Source organism: Poeciliopsis prolifica, unplaced genomic scaffold (assembly GCF_027474105.1).
Source record: "Poeciliopsis prolifica strain line A6 unplaced genomic scaffold, Auburn_PproV2 SCAFFOLD008, whole genome shotgun sequence".
NCBI classification, from domain to species: domain Eukaryota; kingdom Metazoa; phylum Chordata; class Actinopteri; order Cyprinodontiformes; family Poeciliidae; genus Poeciliopsis; species Poeciliopsis prolifica.
Genome location: NW_026562383.1, coordinates 1,428,905 through 1,451,459, shown reverse-complemented (window position 1 = coordinate 1,451,459; position 22,555 = coordinate 1,428,905). Strand labels below are relative to the sequence as shown.

Sequence of the window (22,555 nt, the reverse complement as noted above, 5' to 3'; positions counted from 1 at the left end):
TGTTTATATATATATATATATATATATATATATATATATATATATATATAATATATATATATATATATATATATATATATATATATATATATATATATAAATTTCAACGTGATAAACTGAAAAATGAGAGAATATCAATAAAGCTTGTTAAACTCACGAACCAGATGAGGTTTTGCTCAATGTTTTAAAAATGAATGTATTCCCTATTTCAGCCCCGTTTTATTGTAACACAAGAAAATACTAATCACATGGACATATTTGCTTAAATATTAACATCATTTCAATTAAACATTTCATCTGCTGCTGCTAAAAAAAAAAAAATGAAAGTAGCTATAGGGCCATGCACGTTCTCAGGGAAGCTTTTAACAAAATACGCAAGCTTTACATTGAAAGGCTACTGCGCTGCCCTTAATTCCCTACCTAAACGGTTTTGCTCCGGGAGAAGAAATCCTCTCTAAAAAACCCTTCAAGAAGAGAAGGGCATTATTGCCTTAATCCTCTTACCCGCAGTCATTTCAAGACAGGCTTTTTCTTTTCCCTTTTTTTTTTTTTTTTTTTGGGAGGCTGAGATGGCGTCTTGTCTTTCCTATCCCATCCCAAAATCCTTCCAGTCCCGGCAAAGAGTGTAAAGGCAGCGCCCTGGCATCTGAGGGCCATCTCTCTGTCTCTGTCCTCCAGAGGCATGCAGGGAAAGCCGAAAAGCAAACAGACTATGAGGAGCTTGTTTTGCTCCTCCGAAGTAGCGGGAGGACTCTTCATGTTCATGGGAATAGCTTATCGGGGTAAACTTGACAATCTTATTTATTTATTTTTTACTCATTCACCAATTAATTACATTTTCGCTTCAATAAATAATCAGTTTTAGTGGCCAAATAAATGAAGATAGTCTACAACATTTTCAGAATAGTTGATCAACTTAGAAAAAAATATATATATATATGACATAAGAGTTAAAGGAGGAGGAGGATCTCAGTCAAGATAATATGCCAAAACTCATCACGTTTGGAAATAACTCAGGGACGTCAGCTTCACGCAACTGACAGAACGCGGAGCCAATCAAAAGCCCGGACGACCCCCGCGTGGCTCCCCTTAAAATGCCTCCGCAGGGAAGTCTCGAGCGCCAGCAGATGGCGGTTTCCCACAGCAAGCAGAGATCACAGCGGCACCGCGGAGCGCGCGAGCGAGTTGGACTTGAGGTGAAGCAGCCGAACGGAGTTTGACCCGGTTAGGAACCGAACACGATACAGGCGGTAAATAAGAAAAACAACGGAACCCGGAGAAACAGCGAGTTCTGGAGGCTGGAGTAACTCTGTCCGAGGAGAAGAAAGGAAGGAGCCGTTTGAATTAAAGGTAGCTAAAGTTTTATTAATTTACCCTATTTACTTATTTATCATGTCCGTCACCGACTATTATCCGACATTTTTCTCAGCAGCCTCAGATTCTTCAAGTTGTCCATGTAGCCTGAAGAAGTGACACTTTTACCCTGACACTTTGTTTGGCTTGTCCTAACTGTGACAATTTAAAAAATAAATAATAAAAGATAATATCCATTGAGACATTTTCATAAAAAAACAAACAAAAAAACAAAAACAAAAGAAAGTTATTGCATGGATTAAAAAAAACAAAAACTGACAGTAATATTATGCTACAGATACAGAGACCTTAGAAAACTTTTCACTAACTAACTAACTAACTAACTAACTAACTAACTAACTAACTAACTAACTAACTAACTAACTAACTAACTAACTAACTAACTAAATCTGTGATTTATTCATAATAATTATGGTCGGATTGTGCTGCGTATAACGGAACCTGCAACATTGTGATATGAATATATTTGTTTGACTGATTCGATATAATTTTATATGAATTGAGCCTTTTTGTCTTGAAATTTCCCTTTAAGTCACATATATTGTTGAATTGGCGTTTCATAAATAAACTCAACCTTTTTATTTTTTTATGCTCTCACTTAAGTTACAGCTCAAAGGGAGAGCTGTCAAAAGACAGATTTTAATAAAGAACATTTAGTCTTCATTTTGATTTTGGAGGAACAAATTAAAACTGAGCCAATCCCAGTCCTGGACAGCAACAGCAGAACCTGCGGTGTCAGTAGTTCAAAATGTCAACTAATAAACATGAGCATATTTCCCAGAGTAAGATTAAGTCAGTGCAACATTTCTGCAGGCATGCGTCGAATATTTCAGCTCCGCAGCGTCCTGATTACCGGCCAGTGTGGAAAGTTGATCAGGCCACATCTATTCAGCTCTCTCCAAGCTAAAGAATCGCTCTCCTACTGCAGTTTGACTTCACAACAATTTCAAACAGAAATGTTGGCTCTGCGTAGAAAGCATCATATCAATGCTCGTAACCCTTCCAGCTGCACTGTTCAGATTCAAGTGGAATCCCAGTTTACGCTGCATGACGTAGTGAAAAGAAGAAGAAGAAGAAAAAAAAAAACACAGATCGTCGGGTCGCCTCGTGCCCCCGAGGGAGGATATAGCAAATAACATTTTTCCTAATTTGGTGGGATCAAAGAGCTTCACTACGAGGCAAATTTCCATAATTACGGTTTGATAATGGAAGCGTTGAGGAAGCCTGCCGGCCGGGAGCGGGCCCCGAGTCAGCGCCTGCAGCTCGGAGCGGGTTATGAATGACAATAACGAGCCTGACAGCTACTGTGCACAATCAGTTTTGGACGAGCGAAGCTGCCAGTCACTACGGGACAGTTTAAAGGCCCCACACACAGTTCAAGTCATCATTTTAGCGGAATTACGTTTTTCTTCCGTGAACTTTGAGCGGTGAAAACAGGATCTTTTCGCATTTCTAATTGCTCGGTTTCAAGAAGCGCGTTTGAATAGATGAGAAGATAAAACGAACCGACAGGAAGCGCGTTGCCCGCCACCCTGCACGAGGAACGCACGCGCGCTCGAGAGCGCAGCGCGCGGCCGGTCAGTCGCTGTCGGCCCGGCCGCGCGTCCGCCCGCGTCAGCGTTGATGATAAATGGAGGGCCCAGCAGTCGAAACCTATTTGCACTTCCATTAGACGGGGAGGCAAATGGGGATCAACATGCATATTTTTTTTTCTTTTGCTTTTTTTTTTTTTTTTTTTTTTTACCCGCGTTGAAGCCATACATCTCAGCCAAAACGTTGCCCCAGGGCGGTGGGATAAGAGGCCGCCAGAGAGCGGCGGGAGGGGGCGGCAGAGGCAAGGAGGGGTGCGGGCATTCAACTGGAATACTTCAGGGAGCAAAGTAAATGTTTAGCGAAGCACCTTCTGTCCCGGCGAATTAAACTATTCCCCACTGCCCTCTGATCACATTCATCAGCCGCCGCAGCCACTTAATAGGCTGGGAATGGGCACTGCAGGCAACACGTGCACACGCACACGGGCGCGCGCACGTGTACAGAGTTACTACTCAAGAAACTCCTGGAAAACTAATGTTCAATATTACATTTTAGATCTAACTTAACTGAATTATTATTATTATTATCATTATTATTATTATTATTATTATTATTATTATTATTATTATTATTATTATTATTATTATTATTATTATTATTAATTCGTTTATTTCTTTTTTTTCACTCTGCAAAAAAAAAAAAAAAATCCATTCCAGTCCCGATAAAGAAAACATTTATTTAATGTTCAGCTCAGTTACAATAAACCACTAAGTGTGTTGAGAACAGATGAAATTTTTTCTGTAAGACATTTGCTGGAATTTACTGCAAACTGATAAATCTAAACAAACGTGTCACAGAAGACTTTTCTCGACACCATGTTTAGTTTGAATTCACCAACGAATCAGTGAATATTTTAGATATTGTCATTATATTTTGTGGCATGTCAAGTAAAAAATAAAATTCACTTGAAATGGCTCATTTTGATAAAAATACCTGATTATATGTTTTTGATTTGCACCTTAACGACTTGTAGCTGTGAATAAAGTTAAAGCTTCAACAACAAACAAAGCGCTGGATTGAACTTTCAAAAATAAATAAATAAATAAAAAAGTTAATAAATAAATAAAATTGTCATACACCGGGAAATATTAATACATTCTTTATGTGGCCTTTTCATTAATATTTTATTTCAAGAATAACATTGGCCAATAAATCGAGTTATTTTCATTTAGATTTTAGAAATCTGACATCTGATCTCAGTCTGATATGAAGTGGTTCGGTTAGCGGGTTCTGCAGGCGGAACCGGTTACCTTCTATATTCCCAACACATTTCATCACTGCCGTGATCTGTCAGTGTACCGCTGTCAGTGAAGATTTAGGCCTCTCGGAGAACGGCTGAATACGTTCATGAATAAAGCATCCGTCACGGTTCATTACTGGAACGAGCTATAATTACCCCAATTAAAAGTCTTTTGTATAATTAATGAATTGAACAGAGCGATAATTGGATGTTAATGGATAACATTTTAGCCTGAGTGCGCCCGATAAAATGTGTTGGCCCCCGGAGCCCCTGCCGTCATTCAGCTATAATAAAAAGCTGGCGCAGTTAAAGCCCGTGATCCCCTCCTCCGTGGAACAACCGCAGCGCGTCCAAAGCGCAGCGTCTCATCAGGAAAACTCACAGCCGCTCTCTCTTCTCTCTCTGCTGCGCTCCGCAGGTGCCGACCTCTCATCATGCAGCACTACGGGGTGAACGGCTACTCTCTGCACGCCATGAACTCCCTGAGCGCCATGTACAACCTGCACCAGCAGGCCGCTCAACAGGCGCAGCACGCGCCCGACTACCGGCCCTCCGTGCACGCGCTCACACTGGCCGAAAGACTAGCTGGTAATTGAGCACGTGCCCACCTCACACACACACACACACACACACACACACACACACACACACACACACACACACACACACACACACACACACACACACACACACACACACGCGCGCGCGGTTACCTCGCACAAAGAGTGTGTGACAGTCAGTGTTTAAATATAGTTGTTTTAAATGTGGTCTATATGGAGAGACAAAAGGGCCAAAATAAATAAATAGTAAGTAATTAATCATCTTGATGCAGATAAAATTTAAATTGTGTATACTATAGAAGAAGACATAGATGCAAACTTACTTTATTGAATAGATATGTAATTAAAGTATTACATACAGAGGTTGACATATTGATGCAAAATATTGGTATCAGTATTGGATTGTTAAGATTGATATTTTAGTTTCAGATTTTCTCCTGGTGTTTTTTTATTTTTTATTTTTATATCATAGTTTCTCCAGTCTACAAAAAAGTTTTTGTTTTGTTTCATTAAAATTATAATTATTGTGCACTTTGCTTAGAAAAAAATCAGTACAGATTTGTTTGATTTTGATATGGTTTATCTTTATCATGTTATATACGTAAGTATTTTATAAATAGCTATAAACTTTCTTCAAATTATGTCCCAAATTTTAACAGACTAATTCAACAACAACAACAACAAAAAAAGAAAAGAAAATGAAAGGTCAGAAGTTTCATGTCAAACTTACATTTAAAAAGTCAATGCTTATCAGTAATATTTATTCGGTATCAGATCAATACCAACATATGCATTATCACATACCTCTAACTCAGTGTGAAATTCATGATTTAAAAATGTAATTCATTCTATGAGAAAAAACACATTCATAATTAATGTTATTAGTTCCTGTGGTACTTTGCACCAAACTCTCCCCATCAAACTGCACCATCTGTCATCTGTGCACAGTGAAATAAAACTTGCCCCCTTATTTGTTTTTTCTTCCAACGGCTGCACGTTTCAAGACATCATCTTGGAGGCTCGCTACGGCTCACAGCACCGCAAACAGCGCCGGAGCCGCACAGCTTTCACCGCTCAGCAGCTGGAGGCTCTGGAGAAGACGTTCCAGAAGACCCACTACCCGGACGTGGTGATGAGGGAGCGCCTTGCCATGTGCACCAACCTGCCAGAGGCCCGGGTGCAGGTAGGCAAAAATGACCTCAGGAATGTAGTGTATACTATATTCAGCACAGATAATTGATGAAGATAGAAACTTTTATTTTTAAAAGTTTCTGTCTTCAGAGAGATTGCAGATAAATATGAGATCTTATTAAAATACAAAGTATTCTATTTTACATAAACACACTTTTTGCAGGCTTTTTGCAAGGGTAAAATCTATCCAGTTCTAATCCGAACTGACAAAATTTTTACTATTTTCTCAGGACCTGACAAATCTTTCCCTTAATGTGGAAAATCTGCAAAACCCTTAAATTTTGTCTCTACAATAGTTGGTTCAGAGAAGTGTAAACACACATCTCTTTCCAAACAAACAAATCTGCTCATTTAGTATATTATCAAGTTGGAACGTACTATACAGTACAAGTTTTTATTAAAAATATAAGTTTTTTTCACTTGACAATTTTGGTGCAGCAGACAAAAAGCGCGGACCCCCCAGGCTTATTTTCTATAAATTTTATAGAGAATATTTAAGAATTTAAAGGATCTTACTGATCTTGTTTTTGTGATGGATTTTTTTAATTAAGAATTTTTAGGTGAATACTGGCTCCAATTGAACTGTCTCAAAGATGGATTCTTGTGAGAGAAAACTAAATAAAATCTGTTCAGGATGGAAAAAAATCGTTGAAAATTAAAAGATAAAAATATATTCATCATAAATTTCACATATGCTGAAAAATGTTTGTCAAATACAAAAATCTCTGTTAAGATCTATGAAATTGTCATTTCACATGATTCAAATTCAATTCAGAAATGCTTATTGATCCCAACGGGAAATTGAAAGTTGTTGTAAATCATATTAGTTCAATATTCATCAGAGTTACTGTAAATAGTGTTGGCAGTGGGCAGGAAAGATTTCCTGTAGCAGTTCCAGTGAATTTGAAGAAGCCTCTGACTGAACACACTGTCTTTCTAAGCTGGTCTCATGAAGAGGATCCTCTGGGTTGTTCTTGTGTCAAATTTTCTCCTGTCCTAACTTTCAGGTTTGGTTCAAAAACCGCAGAGCAAAGTTCCGGAAGAAGCAGCGCAGCCTGCAGAAGGAGCAGCTTCAGAAGCAGAAGGACGTGTCCGGGGAAGGAGGAAGCGAGAAGGAGGAAGCTCCTCCTTCTGCCACCATCCTTCCTGACACTCCGCTCCCTCCATCATCTTCCTCTCCCTCCTCCTCCTCTCTGGAAACAGACCTTCCTCTGGTCCGCCACGTTCCTCTTGACATGGAGCTGAACGTGACCTCAGCAGAGCATTCGGGCAGCGACTCGGCAACAGAGGACAACGCCACCGATAAGGAGGACGAGACTAAATCTGTCAGAGAGGAGATGAAGTGCGAGACCCCGGGTGATCCCTCCGCAGGTTGCAAAAGGCTCAGCCCCAAGCCGGGTAAGTTTTACAGACAGAAACCATGTTAGTTACGTTTCCGTTACAAAGGTGTGCAAATCTTTCTCAAGATTCTCCTAATGTCGTAAAAACACAATTTCGTAATTGAGGTGTTTCCAATAATAAAAAAAAGAAATGAAAAAAGCTTGTTCATGCAATAAGTCAATAAAAATCATGGCAGTGACAGATGTCAACAGTTACATTAGATGTATTTATAATTCAGTCATCAGACATTGTCGTCTTATTCATGAGACGGAGCAACATTGCCGAGAGCAGCTACGTTTTGGGGTAATTGTAGTCAGTGATTTTACAGAGAAGCAGTGGAATCAAGTGGTTCTAATGAGAAAACTTTTTATGAGCCGCATGACGCTGTTAGAGCTCTCTTTAATTAGGTTAATCAGTAGCTGTGTTTACGTTATAAATGTGAGAAAAACTTTGATGATATTCCACAAATGTCGAGAAAACAGAATTTTACAACTGCATGGAGCTGAAAGTGAATTAAAAAAACAATAAAAATCACTCGTGAATATGTTTTTTACTGTAATAAATCATTAACATTCATCCCCCTACAATATTCTGTCATCTTCTTTGTCGTTTTCGCTAGTAGTAACATCCAGCTGTTTATTATGTGACTTGTGTGATGCAAAACATGTTTCCATTGCAGTTTTTCAAATTACATGTATTTTGATATTGCTGAAAAACCTCATCATCATAGCACACAATCTGTTTATCAAAAAATGTGGGTTTTCCAACAAATAAATGTGTTTCCATTAAGCACATTTATTTTTGTAATTTCAATTTGCAGTTCTACGTTTAGTAGCAGGAAGTGACTGTCAAACTGATCAGAACTGGTTTCTCTGTGCAGATTCCCCTCTGGTCTCTCCGTCCATAACGCCCTCCTCGTCCTCCGGCGGCCTGGCTGCCGCAGCTCCTCTCTCTCAGAGCCACTCTTACTCGTCCTCCCCCCTCAGCCTGTTTCGCCTCCAGGAGCAGTTTCGTCAGCACATGGCCGCCACCAACAACCTGGTGCCCTACCCGGCAGCTTTTGACCTCACCGCCCCGTCCTCACTCCCTTACCTGGGAGTGAACGTGAACATGCCCCCTGCGCCCCTGGGCTCCCTGCCCTGCCAGTCCTACTACCAGTCTCTGTCCCATCACGCCCAGCAGGTGTGGAGCAGCCCCCTGCTGCAGGCCTCAGCTGCAGGAGGACTCAGCAGCCACAACAGCAAAACCACCAGCATCGAGAACCTGCGTCTGAGGGCCAAGCAGCACGCCGCCTCGCTGGGACTGGACACGCTGTCCAACTGACGCTTTGGAGGGCGGTGTGTATCAGGCGAGAAGCTCCACCTGCACCACAACTACACATCCCATTGTATGTCTGTGTGACCGTTATAGATTTCTAGCACCCATGCAGAGCTCCAGTAAGCCTGCCAGGAGGGTTCAGACCGAGGAAGATCAAACCTAAAACGGGTCATTTGGGATTTTTAGAACTGAGCTTTTGTTAAAATGACATAAGCAGTTAATATCCTTCTAGCAGAGGATAACTCTTTAGAAGACATGCACCAATCAGTCGGTCAGAGTTGGGAATTGGCTAAGTTTCTCTTGACTAGCTCTGATCAGTGTTTGATATATATAAAAATATGAAAACTAAGAATTGTTTTGGCCTTAAACTGCTTGAATGCACAACATGTACATTTAACCTGTGTTTTGTCTTAAATTCATCTGAGTTTCAAGGTAAAAGTAGTTTTTAGGAGAAAAAGTTGGAATCAGTTGAAATCAGCACTTGCATGTCAGACTTAAAAGAAAACCAGAAATCAATACCAGTCAGAAAGAGGCTTTTCCCTGCAGCTCTGCTCTCTGTTGTACAAATCCAGATTATCTGAAGCCAACAGTTATTCAAGCAGAGCCCAGTCCTTTATGAAAACACACGTTTGAACCTTCAAACAATTCTCATGTGTTTTAAGCTGTTATTCATACAGAATAATGATCCCATGGAAATAATCAATTAATGATGAATTAATTATTTACATGGAAAGTGGAGGGAGGAAGTTTCTCATGTGTGTGAAACTCATAGTGAGAACAGAAGATGTAAAGCAGAATAGCCACCCAACAGGAAGGTAAGACAGAACTTGCAAAATCCATTAAATAGATTTTCCTTAATTTTTGCTTTTGAAGTTGTTTTTCGTTCATTTTAGATGGCCACTCTGAGCAGGAAATGCTTTACATGTTTAGCATGTGTCTCAGGGGGTCATTATTGGCAGCGCACCGCCTCCAGCCTCGTCCTCCAGCGTAATCATGATCAGCTTTAATGTAAACAACAGCACAAAGCAGACAAGATTACGGCTTAAAGGTTAAAGAGATTATTTCTTATTATCTGAGAAACTGTGTTATGTTTCATTAAATAGTTGCATTTTAAATGATTCTTTTAAAGTAATTAAACAATTAAATAAAATAGAACAATAACTGTATAGGTGTTTTTTTTCCTTTTCTTCAGCTTTAGTGAACTTAAATTAAATTAACATTTAAATAAGATTTAAAACGTTCATTATAATAAGACTTGCATCTTATTATAACCAAAATATGGCTTTAGTAATGTTGTATTAGTAGAACAGCAACACCTCGGGATTTTAAGATGTTTTAAGAAGAAACGGTGAGAAGACGGAGAGTCATAGTGAGTCCCTTTATGACTTCTAACAAGCTGTGAACTGTCAGAGGAGCTCATTTTTATAACATTTTTGTTTTAGCAAGATATTATGTTATAACAAAAATCTTTTGCAACTAACTGTAATGAGAAAGTTTCTCATTTTAACGAGAAGCTTAAATATTTTGATAAAGCGGAGCTTTTGATCTAGATATTTTCATTGCAAAATATTTCAGATTTCATGAAACACATAAATCCCATTAAATGTCACTGTCTCCAATTTGCAACATATTTAGCTTTTCCAACAAAAGACAAAAGATTGTGATCAGGGTTGTCTTTAGGCTGCTGAGCTCTGCTTTCACCGCGCCTCCTGACAGGCTAGCCGTTAGCTTCAGCCTCCAGTACCAACTAATCTGGATGTTTGCTAAATTTAGATGATCTATGTTGCACAAATTAACATCAAATGTCATTTATTTATGGAATTTAAACTCAGTAAACTACAGGAAAGATATTAACTGCTTCTTACCCTCACTTCAAAATCCCAAACTGTCCCCTTTGGAGAGATGTTCATGTCTTCACACCTTCTGCTGCAACCTGCCATCCAAAAGTAAATTATCTGTAAAAATACCAACAATAACACAACTTGTATAATATTGAACATGCTGCACTAAGGGGCAACAGTCCACGTGACTAGAAACACATTTCACACTGACTTATGATGTGAAATGTAAATATTCTGAACAATTCTGAAAAGGACGTAAACAACTGATGGGGAATGCGCTCTGTTTCTGTGACATTGTCTAGAAGAATACTGTGAATAAGTAAAAGCACTTTGGAAGATACGGTAAATCAATAGTGACAAAAATGATCTGCAAAGTGGCTGTGCACAAGTCCTGTATGGCTCAACACGGTGATGGCATCTAAACCCGCAGCACTGCTCAGAGCGACTCATCTGCCAGTTAAATGTGCGGCGATGTGCTGCTCTCTGCAGACGCTGGCCTGATAATGAGAAAATTATTTCAGTGACTAAATTTTAAGAGCTTTTAATTACACTTGGCCCAGGGCTGAGGGAGCTGGGGCAAATGCAATTATAAGCATGCATACCATTCTAAGCAGCTCACACTCTGGAAACCTCCAACATGATTTTTGCCATGACTTCAGTGATATCCTGTGTAAAGAGAAAGAAGGAAAAACTCTCCTCCCCCTCATATTGTGTTGAAGCCACTCTGACTGTAAGGACTTGATCAGGCCTCTCATGGCTTTCTTCCACTTTCAGTTCATGTGTGCTGCAAGATCTTTTCTTCAAATGTAAAAAAAAAGAAAGAAAAAAAAAGCACATTATTTTTTAAATATGATATACATAAAAGGTCTATCTATTAATGTTTACTTGTAAGGTAATGTAAAGCTCCTTATCATGATGTATAACTGATGGTGGACGTCGGCTGCCAGCTTTTAAGGTGATATTTGCTGAAAGTCATTCAGACACTACACACATCTTTACTTCTGGGAATCACAATGAACAAACACGATGTTCGTGTGCAATGGGTCTGGACTGAAAAGTAGCAAAAAAAACCCCAAAACATAATTATGAATAAGATTTCATAGCATAAATAAGTCATCCTCCATTGTGTCACCCTGTATGGACTCTGTCTGGGTTCTGTTGTCGTTTTTATGCTGTCCTCCCACCGTTCTGTCCATCCTGCTGGTTTAAGTGATGAATCGATTTCTGATGGAGGAGAAAAGAAGGACAGGATATCTGCATAGATGTTTCTATTGCTTCCCCAAATAATGTAGACTTGAACTAGTGTCATTGTAAAGTAACTGCAAATAAAAGCTTTGCTTGATCTGTAGTGGCGGTGTTTTGTACAAAACATTTACACCACATGGGGGCGCTCACAGCTGTACTCGAACTGAATCAGTTTGTTTTGCTTTGTGACTTTATAATCAATATTATATCTCAATATTGATCAACCACTCAATTAAAAATGTTGAGATTGTTCATTTCAATTGAAAAATACTTCTTTTCAAAGGGAAATTAAATGTAAGTTTCATCCCATGTGTCCTTGTGGCTGCGTGTGGAGATGCAGTGGCCAGAAACCATCCAGAAACCATCTACCATCCTGTGGTAGCAGTCAGTTTTACAACAAATCTGAATAAGCTTCTGACTGAAGATTGTTGCTGTCTGACTGCCTCATGACTGTTATGACATGCTAACATCTCGAAGACGATATTCCATAATGATCAGTAGTTGGCGAGATGGGAAGTTGTTACTGAGGGAGGAAGAACTCAAGGTTAATCATTTTCATCATCACTGAGGTTCCTCATGAATGAAATCAGCACACACAGGTTAAAAATTCAATTTTAAGAAGAACTGAGATTAAATCTTGTTTACTGTCACGTTTAAGCAGAAATGAAAACTTCAGTAACAGGAAGAAAACAGCAAAGTTGTCCAGTTTTATGTTTCTGAGCTTCAGCCTCAGTCTGCTGGTGGAACATGCTGGATTTGGAAATTGGCAGGTTTTTTTTCTACCTTTTAGAGGAAAACCGTCTACGTTCTTTATAGAAAACAGACAGATCCTTTTTTTTTGTCAGTCATACTAAGCAAGCTAACAGCTAATAAGAAATTTTAACATTCAGCTTTGCAGGTCAGCTTCATGATCATTTTGACTTTTTAAAAATAATTAAACATCTAAGGCAGCAAAGCCTGAAAATATTTCTTAATGTTTTTAATTATATATCAGCAGGTCAAAGCAAACAAAGTGAATCACAGGCTGTTAATCAGCTGGAAAAATTCTGTAAGAAAGAGCAGAAAGAGATATGAAACATTTTCATCTAAACATGGCATGTGCACAAAGAAACAGGATTCAGATTTAAAATATTTGAAAATGTTAAAAAAAAAGAAAAAAAAGTGGGGGCTGAGATGTAATGCGTCCCCAATGAATAGGAAGGCCATTATCCTGAAGAATGACGGCCTGGGGCGGTGATTATGCTGCTGTTATATCTTTAACAGCATGGTTTGTCAAAACGTACAGACCACCGCCCACCACATCACACACACACACACACACACACACACACACACACACACACACACACACACACACACACACACACACACACACACACACACACACACACACACACAAATATGCACCTTACAGCGTCTAAAACTGTAACCTTGCTCCTCTGACAGCAAACTTTCCATATTAGCGCCTTGTTGCAGCAGTGGGACTTTGTTGTGCTGCTAATTTAATCAGCCTTAAGCGCATTGCTTCCCTTCAGTGTTTGTGCAAATGAGTAATTTAGCTCTGCGGCTGAGCTGGGTTACGTCTGGTGACGGTTATGAACGAGTCCTTCCCAAAAAGATCGGATAGAAGAGGATAATGATCTCACCAGATTAGCAGCATTAACATTGGTGTAACATCTCACCCTCACCTTGTTGTGTTTTATTACACCACAAGCAGGTGTGCGGGTGTGTGTGTGTGTGTCCTCAGCCAAGGGCGTCCGGATTGTGTGACTGATAGGACCGCAGTGTTGATATATATCTGAAGCGTGTGTCCTTGTTATCCAGAGGAGGAATCTGTTCAGATACATGGCAGGATTTTCTCCCATGGGGGTCCGGAGCAGAGAACATAACAATGTTCCCTCTATTCTCAACACCCATCCCCCAAACACACACACACGCGCACACACACCCACATACACACACACACCCCAGGGGGTGAACAGGGATTGCTTGATTGTATTGCTGCAGGGTCAAGTGTGTTGAGCCTCACTGCTGGATCAGGTGCTTCAGTCTCTAATACTCAGGCCTCTGAATGAACCTCCATCATCTCCAGCGTGTAGTTTGTACAGAAGAGCATGCATCTCCATCTACTTTGATCCAGTGGACACTAAATACTGGACAGAAAAAATACGAGGAGAGAACATGAACTGGTTCGCATGCTGGTAAAACCTAGAAAGACAAGAGCATTACAGTGGATGTGTTTCCATTACAAATATGTGCAAAATTTTGTTAATATTCTGTTAATGACAAATTTTGCAAAGTGGTGTTTCCATGTAATAAGAAACACAATAAAAATTCCTTGCAAATAAGTTTTTTCATGCAATAAGTCATTAAAAAGCATCAGTCTGAAACTACTTCCTGTCTTCTTCTTTGTGGTTTGCACTGGAACGTCCGGTTCCAGTGCATCATGTGACTCACGTGATGTGAAAACAAAGTGTTTCCATTGCAGTTTTACAAAATGAACCAATTTAAATTTGACCATAAACCCTCAACCCATCGCCAAAACCTTTTCATTGGGATTTTTTTCTGAAATTGCTGAGCTTTCATCAAGCAAATTTATTTTCGAACTGTCAAATTGTGCAACTATATGATCAATAGAAATACAGCAACTGTATTGCAAAAATATTTACTACCCACTGAACTATTTTTTTGTTGCATATGGTTGGATTGCCAGTTTAAATTTTAATGTGTCAAATGGTTTCCTAATAAAAATCTATAAAACATTCAACCTTCTAACATCAGTACTTTGTAGAAACAGTTTAAAAAACTAGTTTTCTAAAGTGTCCATTTACCAGCTTCACGTATCTTGACTCACTTGTTTTCTTGTACCTTTTCTTCTTTGGTCCAAAAGTATGGAAATGGATTTCTGAACCTGCTGTTAAATTCTTCTGACGAAACATATTTTATTTAAGTCTGTCTGGACTTTGACTGTGCCATTCGCACACATGGCTTTCCCTAAAGCTCCAGTGTAGCTCTGGATGGATGGTTTGATCCTGATGGAAAGCAAACATCTATCCCAGTCTCAAGGTTCAGTTTTCAGTTTCCTCCCACTGATAGATGCATCCCTACTGCAGCTCACCTGAGTCTAATGAATGCATCATTACCAGACCAGATGGTAACAAGCTGATGAGGTTATTCAGTCATTTCATTCAGGTACGTTGGAGAAGTTCTGAATGCAATTGGCTGCAAAATTTTTGCAAAAATCTTGTAAAGTTATCAGGCCAAATGATAGCACTACTTTGTGAATTCATTACATTAAATATAAATAAAACACAATAAGGTTTGTTTTTGTGACTTCACAACATGTGAAAAATCTTTCAGGATTGTGAATAATTTTGTATGGGAGTGTTCAACTCTAAAGCTTAAAAATGAATCGTTTTCTCATGAAAATGAGAGTTTCTCATTAAATTGAGAAAAGCTGAGATGCAAACCTCGCTAAGACAAGTTTTATGTCTTGTTATAACAAAAATCTTTCTCATCTTAATGTGAAATGTTCAGCAAGTTGAGTTTATTTGGTTAAAATGAGAAAAATAAAAGAGAAAATATTTTGGTTTTAATGAGATATAAATCTCGTTATGAGGTTTTTCATTTTTATTTCATTTCTAGGGCTTTTGCATATCATAAAAATAAACCTTTCTCGTTTAAAAGAGGCGCTGCGCCTGAATTTATTTCCATGTTCTGGCAGTTAAACTCTTTCGTACTTGCACAAAGCAAAGTATGAACATATATTTTTGCGCAGCAGAGTGAGCAGTAAGCTAGAGTGTTTTGCACATGACCAACAGGTTGCCGTGTTCTTGCTGCATTTGACTTTCTCTTCCTCAAATACTCAGACACACACACACTCACACACATCTTTCGGATCAAGAGCTCCACACAAAAATCACAGTGTACCATTCAATCAGTGCTTTTCCTCCCTCCTCTCCATGGTTCTCTTAAAGGTTTTAACCAGAGCGAGAATGGAAAAGTGCCAGCGTTGGAAACCTCAGCCCATTGAGGAAGTGACAGGGTCTGCCAGAATATGATCCTAATCCTGTTTCCAGCATTCTTTTAGCCCGGCAGCATTGCCATTTCACAGCATATTCTCTGAGCTGTCAGGCCCGGGGAAATCCCTCTAATAGCGCATTGCTCAGATACACATCAGAGCTCTCCTGGAAACCGCCAGCAGGAAACTCAGAGGAGAGAGAAGCACCGTCAGCCTCACAGCTGCTCACACACATGCTAATGAAGTGGAGGCTTTACTCATGACTCAACACTTCACTCTTTCTCTTTTTTTTCCTTTTTGCTGGATATTTTAAACCACCACTCTGCACTGTGTTCGAAAGCAGAGACAGTAGAAGGAGACAAGTGACAACAGGTGGCTGGCTGTGCATCCAGGGCCGCCCTCCTTTAGTTCCGCTTCATCTTCCATTCTCCTCTCGTCTTCTCACCAACACCCTGACTGCCGTCTCACCCCTCCCTGGGTAATCTTCTTAAAGAGGATAAAAAAAAGAAACACACACACACACACAAAATGTTCTCTCTTCTTAATCTGGTGGCAGCTTGAAGCTAATGTGGCGGTCCCAAAGTGGGCCTGATCAGAACCAAAACGAACCAACAAGTCCATTTGGAGTTGTTGGTCAATACTAAGACTTTTCAGTTCCAGTTAGCCCGAGGTTTTATGCCTCATGGGAAGCAGTTTGAGCTGCCACAGTACGGCAAAATAACATGTCTTACAAAGCACAGCATCTTCCCAACATCAGGTATGTGTTTAGTTTTTAGGAAGATCTTGACAGGAACCATCTTTGAACTCCTACAGCCATACAGAAAATCATTTTTAGTCATAAGGAAAACTTAAAGCAGATTTTTCCTTTTGAAGCTCATGGAAGAAACCCATCTTCCTTTTCAGGAATTGTTGCTCCTCATTAATCTGGGAAGGCTTAAAAGACCATTTCTAGATATTCTGGTAATTATTTTCAAAAGGAAAACATTCAGGCCATTTCTAAAGGACTGGATTCTCCAGCATGCTAAACATTGCAGATCAGCATGTTAAAGATTGAACTAGAATGAGTTGTTTAAAAGGGTCGTAGGAGACAGATTATTTTCTCTTAACATGATCTGAGTTTACAAAGTTAGTTGTGAAATAACCTCAGCTGTTCAGTATTGCTGTATTAGGCTTTCACTTTCTCATCTCCTAATGAGACGCTCCATGTTTGGAGAAAACCAAACACAAACCTGACCAATGCCTTCTAGTCCATTCTCATCTCCCAGCTGAAATTCAACCAGAGAAACTGACTCAATGGGAGAAATCCCACACAGAGCACTGAAGGGAGATGAGAATCGAGCAAAATTGCATGAGGTAATTAATGCTCGGGTACTGCTTCTGTAGGTGGTCCCACTTTCTGATGACTGGTTAATTAGGTAGCTGTCATTCAGGGTAGAGCGGTGAATTTTTCTCCATTTTGTTTTTGCAGCGTTGTTACGGTTTAGTTTGCCGTGACTGTAGTTCCTGCTGGGCGCAGCGACAGTAACTGTTAACCCCCAGCGGCTGGAATCCTCCCTCCAGCTGCCAGCGCTTCACCTGCACACACACACACGCACACACACCCACACAGACACACACTTACTTCCCTGATCACACTGATGGATTCTCATCGTTAAAGTGTTCATCAGACTGCAGTGGGAGCTCAGTTATGCTGCTTATAAAGTTAAGTCATAATGTGTGATTTTTATGGCTGTGTGTCTGTCACACAGCGGCGTGTGTTGAAGACTATTAGAGCGCTTCACATGTTTATCAAAAGCATTATATTTGAAAACACAACAGAAGCAAGGCTGCATAGTTAAATCCATAATATTCATCTTTTTAATACACAGCATAACGCAGGCTTACACACACAGACACAAACGCACAGCGCCTCATTGGCTAATTCAATAATAAAGCAGGCAGCCGGTGGAGTCTGCAGAGAGTAACTCATCTCTAACCGTCTGCCATCTCCTGAGTGCTAAAACATGGAAATTTATGGAGGAGCCCATCGGAAACACATATTTACAATACGTTTAGGTAATCACAAGAGCCATCCGAGGCACCAACGCAGCCGGTACAAAAAAATATATATATATAGTTTTTATGTGTCATTAATTCCCTCTGCATTCCCTGATACATCCCCCCTTTTTGCCACAGTAATACAGTAATCACTCACAATCGCACAGGAAATTATCTGCACTCATCTGTGGAATAAAACAGCGGCGGGGCAGGAGAGAGGGCGAGCCGGCCCATTTTAGCTCTCTGCTGCCTCTTTAATGTTCATCTGGGAGCCGCATGGCTGGCGTCCCGTCCCCGCTGCGCTGCGCCGCGCCGAGCTGCTTAATGACGATGGGATGTGGATTCATCTGATCTCATCAAATATACAGTACTAGATATATATACTCTCTCACACGCGCAGGCATACACACACCTTTTTTCACGCTACATTGCCTAGCCAGGACAGCACACAGGGTCATCGGCGGTGTGATGGCAGACGGCCCCTGAACGCCTCCCATTAGGCGGTGATGAGAGGAAGCGCCTCACCTCTGACTGATGCTGATGCAAAATGGAATCAGCCCTGCTACAGTAATGGAAGCTGCACAGATTCAGATGTGAGAAGCCAAATGGTCAAAGAAGTTCTGGGCTGACTTTTCATTATCTTCTACTTCTGTGCAGAAACACGCATTATGAGGCAAAGCCATCAAACCTGATGAATAACCACAGAACAACCCTGCAGAAGAGCTGCACACTCGGGTGGACAGTTTACCGCCCCCTGGTGGCCGCAGAATACATCAAGCACCTTTACTGCTGAGCTACTGCAGACGTCTACAGGAGAAAAATAACTCTGCAGGTGAAAAGTATCTGGGATGAAAGCAGGCAGATGTTTGTTGTGTTTTGTGTCCACAAAGCAGAGTTTAGGTGAGTCTCCTCAGCTTGCACAGGTAAATGGGTCCAAAGTTAGCAGCTAAGTGCGGGATGACCATCTCACCCAGGTGGAGGTCAGGAGCAAAGTGAAATGTGTTGCTAAACATCTGAGCCAGAGGGGAGAGACTGATGACCTGAGGGGGGAAGGGAGACAAAAATAAATATCAGTGCCTTAATATTTAGTGTATTTAATGAGTCTATGCGGCAGTCCTCCATCATTCCCTCTGCTGGTGTGGTTGTTCCACCGACCTGAAGCTGGATGCCGTGCTGCTCCTCAGCCAGCTGCACAGCTTGCTGCACCACAGCCTGGTTCTGGTTGGCAGAGAGGGTGCAGGTGGAATACAGGACGTCGCCTCCGGGACAAGCAGCTAGGATTCCCGCTCTACACAGGAAGCACACACTTGGATTGACTAACAGTAGTCCTGTAGTTCTGTTGACCAAATGTGTGTGATGTGATCAACTAATCAATTCATTAATAGGTTTTTTTTTTCTTCATTTTTTATACAAACATGGAAGAGATATTAAGAGCCATAACTACTTTCAATTCTGTTCTGGTAAAACAGATTTCTTGTTTCTAATTTTTTTTCTGTCTTGAACAATTTTTTTATGATTCTTTCCAGCTCCAGCGGCCTTTGGCTGGTCAGAATGCCTGATATAGGAGGGAGAAGACATGGGTCAAAGGTCAATTGGCCAGGAATCCTCATGGAGGACCAAGGTCTTTGTGTATGGGTCAAATGCTTTTCACCTGCACCACCATCACACACTTCAATATCGGACAAAGACTTTTATATGAGGATTTAATTTCTAAACAATGAAAGTCAAACCAACCAGGCTCTGTGTGAAAAAGCAAAAAATAAAAATAAAATAAAAAGATACCATGGTTTTCCCTGAGTTGTAACAATCTGGCTTAAAATGATCAATCATCTCTCATCTGCTGTGCAAACTGTTTACATGCTTCATTGTTGCCAAACTCAAGTGACTGAATTTGAATGAGAAAGTGAGAAAATTTGTTTCAAAAAATTATTTTTAAATAATATTTTTTCTTAAAAAAAACAAAACAGACTTTAGAGATAAAGTTTTAAAGAATTCTTTTTGCATCTCTGCATGTCACCAGAGATATTTTTATTGTGCAAATTTACTTTGGGGAAAATGTTAGCTTTTCCTAACCTGTTCAATGTGAGGTTATGCTACGGGAATAAAGATGAATTCATTTGTAGGTTTCTTACACCAGACGATATGATTGTAGTGGTTTGATCACTGTCCAGGTAGACACTGTGAAACTGCAGAAATGCTCCTGATGATTATCACCATGTGAAGCTAGCGGGGTTAAGGAGTCACTGGGACATGTGACATTATGTTTGCATATTTGGTATTTAGTCATCAGTGGTTTGGTCTGTTTGTGTATTTCCACGGTTCTTACAGCAGAAGCGCCGCCTGCAGCTGTGGTAGACTGCGTCTTTCTCCGACTCTGCTCCTGCTGAATATGTTGTTGTCGTTCTCCATGAGGGAATGTCTGTCTGTGGTGCAGGGGACGTCAACAAGGACCTGAAGGGAAGCTGGTGTCAGATCAGTGTGTCGCCAGAAAAACAGGATGAAGATGATGGGGTGACCTGAGCTTACTCTGTCGAAGGAGTTCCTTTCGATCTCCCCCCAAATGGTGCCGTCAAACGATGTGATGCGCAGTTTGTCATCGGTCAGAAGCGCTTTGGGAACGTAGCTGTGCAGAACCCGTTTCAATCGAGACGTTCGAGACACGGACAAATCGTTGGCACATAAAAACCCTGTGGCATAAAAACGACACGGTGGATAATTGTCAGAGGAGCCAGGACACTAACCAGACTGGACAGAGCTTGATGAAGACCAGCTTAGAGCAGGACACTCACTGACAGACTGTGTCTGAAGTAAAGCCAGGGCCTTTCCACCCGGAGCAGCGCACAGATCCAGAACCGTGTGGCTCTCCTGAACATCCAGCGCCAGACAAGGCAATATGGACGCTGCATCCAGCAGGTAGTAACTCAACAAGCCAAACTTGTCAGGTCTTAAGATAACAGGACAGAAGAGAGATTCAGACAATACTTCCTTGGAACAAGACGTCGACCTGATTTTATTTAAGTGCCAATAAATCGGACTGTACGCGACCTTCGCTCACCTTGCGGGCCTGAACCGTGTGATGTCTCCTCTTGGAAAAACCAAGCACCTGATATTGGGACTGAGCCGTAGAGGAGAAGGCTGCAGACTACCACCATCATGAGTCTCTGTAGACACAGTGCTGGAGTCTTCTTCAGGTCTAAACTCAGAGCGGTGATCAGCGGAGGCCGGAAACATGAAGGCTGCAGGAAACAAAAAAAGAGGAATTAGCAAAAGATCTACCAGAGATCCTCCTGTTGGGTTCAGTTTCAGAAACTCTTCAAAGGCTTTTATCACAGCTGATAACGATCGCAGATTTCCACAACAATCAGAAGGAGAATTCATTGGAGAACAAAAGTCACACTAAATGCTGAATTAAACTCTGTCCTCCATGTTTTCTCGGACAGAAGTGTCTTCTTCACTTCATGCCACATGGTTGTTTTTCAACACTTTATTGTCTCACTGTGCATGAAGAGGCTCCCACAGCCACATGTTGCCAGTGCTGGAGTAAGCTCTGTACCAGAGCCTGCGTGGTGCTTTACGCTTCTCAGTAGGAGATTGTCATGGAGCTTGCGTTTTGAAACTGTGTGTCCTACATCATTGGCTGTCGCAGTGAACACTGCACTGAAATGCACACCTACCCTCTCCATTGCTGATGAAGTCTTTGCATCCCTGAGCTTGGAGTTCTTCCACATCTAGATTATGGGAGAAATGATTGAGCAGGGCTCCGTACTTCCTCTCTGACAGCAGGGCCACTCGGATTGAGGGCCAGAGCGCCCCCAGCTGGGCGCTGTAGGTGGCATCGAAGTGCTGCAGAGCCGTTCTGGTGGGAGGCAGCTTGGGATGTGTGGCAGCCTTATAGGAGAGAAAGGAAGAAACACATTTAGCAATAATTCAGAGTTAACTTCATGACCAACTGACTGGTCTTTCTGAATTACACACACACACAAAAAAAAAAAACACGATAAAAGACATAGATACATGAGGTTCTAATGTGACTTGATAATTTTATAAAAACATAAAGGATATGAATTTTTGTTTAAATATAAAAGGCTGCAATGTATTTATTTTTCCAGACAAACTGAACTGGGCGCATTATAACAGTCAGAAGAGAACTTCTATGCTTTGTGGTAAAGTATTAAAAACTAAATCATTTCCAGTAGCTTCTTTTAAATATGTTAAATGTGTAAGAAATTAATTTTCATATACTGATCCACTCGCTCGAGCTCTACACAACGGCTGACAAAATGACAAAAAGAAAATCACCTGATTTGATTTTATATACACATTTTGTACATTTTATACAAGAAACGTTATTATGTTCTCTCCAAAAAACTGTTGTGGTTATGATGCCAGTCACATGTTAGAAGTGGTGGATCTTCTCGCTGTCTAAACTCCGCCCACCCTAAACACCGCTTCACCGGGTGACAATTGGGGCGAACCCACTAACTCGAAACCCTTAAAAATAAACATTTTCTCAGACACAAAACACTAAAATCTATTCTGTTTGCCTGTTTTTTGGTGACCTACCCATTTTCCTTTGACTCGGTGTCGCTTAGAAGTCAGGGCTCTCAGGTCTTTGACCCTGCTTAATATCACTCTGGAAGAATCCAGCAACAGCCCCATCACGATGTGCTACAACTTTTTTCATCCGACGGATTCTTTGCACCCTTCTAAAACAGTTCCGCGCTTCCTGTTTTCACTAAGGCGGGACTTAGGAAAC

The 22,555-nt window shown here is 40.7% G+C and overlaps 2 protein-coding genes across 2 annotated transcripts; one reads left to right on the top strand and one right to left on the bottom strand.

Moving 5' to 3' along the window:
* The first annotated feature begins 1,141 nt into the window (after nucleotides 1-1,141).
* On the top strand, nucleotides 1,142-11,844 carry dmbx1a (diencephalon/mesencephalon homeobox 1a). Its single transcript, XM_055032476.1, has 5 exons — nucleotides 1,142-1,350; nucleotides 4,626-4,795; nucleotides 5,772-5,950; nucleotides 6,966-7,356; nucleotides 8,219-11,844. Exons 2-5 carry the CDS (start codon nucleotides 4,642-4,644, stop codon nucleotides 8,659-8,661), a joined length of 1,167 nt encoding a protein of 388 aa, XP_054888451.1. The 5' UTR covers nucleotides 1,142-1,350; nucleotides 4,626-4,641; the 3' UTR covers nucleotides 8,662-11,844.
* Nucleotides 11,845-17,596: 5,752 nt separating this feature from the next.
* On the bottom strand, nucleotides 17,597-22,467 carry nsun4 (NOP2/Sun RNA methyltransferase 4). The gene is made up of 8 exons (XM_055033778.1): nucleotides 22,363-22,467; nucleotides 21,474-21,687; nucleotides 20,855-21,035; nucleotides 20,589-20,743; nucleotides 20,326-20,486; nucleotides 20,126-20,250; nucleotides 18,955-19,087; nucleotides 17,597-18,839 (listed from the first exon to the last, which is right to left on the bottom strand). The coding sequence occupies exons 1-8, from the start codon at nucleotides 22,456-22,458 to the stop codon at nucleotides 18,696-18,698; spliced, it is 1,209 nt and encodes a 402-aa protein (XP_054889753.1). The 5' UTR covers nucleotides 22,459-22,467; the 3' UTR covers nucleotides 17,597-18,695.
* Between the last annotated feature and the right edge of the window lie 88 nt (nucleotides 22,468-22,555).

Bases quoted from the DNA above. Each gene is read 5' to 3' on its own strand.
- dmbx1a (XM_055032476.1), top strand. From the start codon at position 4,642: ATGCAGCACTACGGGGTGAACGGCTACTCTCTGCACGCCATGAACTCC. The intron at 5,951-6,965 runs GTAGGCAAAAAT...CCTAACTTTCAG, and splicing joins TGCCAGAGGCCCGGGTGCAG to GTTTGGTTCAAAAACCGCAG. The intron at 7,357-8,218 runs GTAAGTTTTACA...TTCTCTGTGCAG, and splicing joins AAGGCTCAGCCCCAAGCCGG to ATTCCCCTCTGGTCTCTCCG.
- nsun4 (XM_055033778.1), bottom strand. From the start codon at position 22,458: ATGGGGCTGTTGCTGGATTCTTCCAGAGTGATATTAAGCAGGGTCAAA. The intron at 21,688-22,362 runs GTAGGTCACCAA...CTCTCCTATAAG, and splicing joins ACCGAGTCAAAGGAAAATGG to GCTGCCACACATCCCAAGCT. The intron at 21,036-21,473 runs GTAGGTGTGCAT...TGTTTCCTGCAG, and splicing joins CTTCATCAGCAATGGAGAGG to CCTTCATGTTTCCGGCCTCC.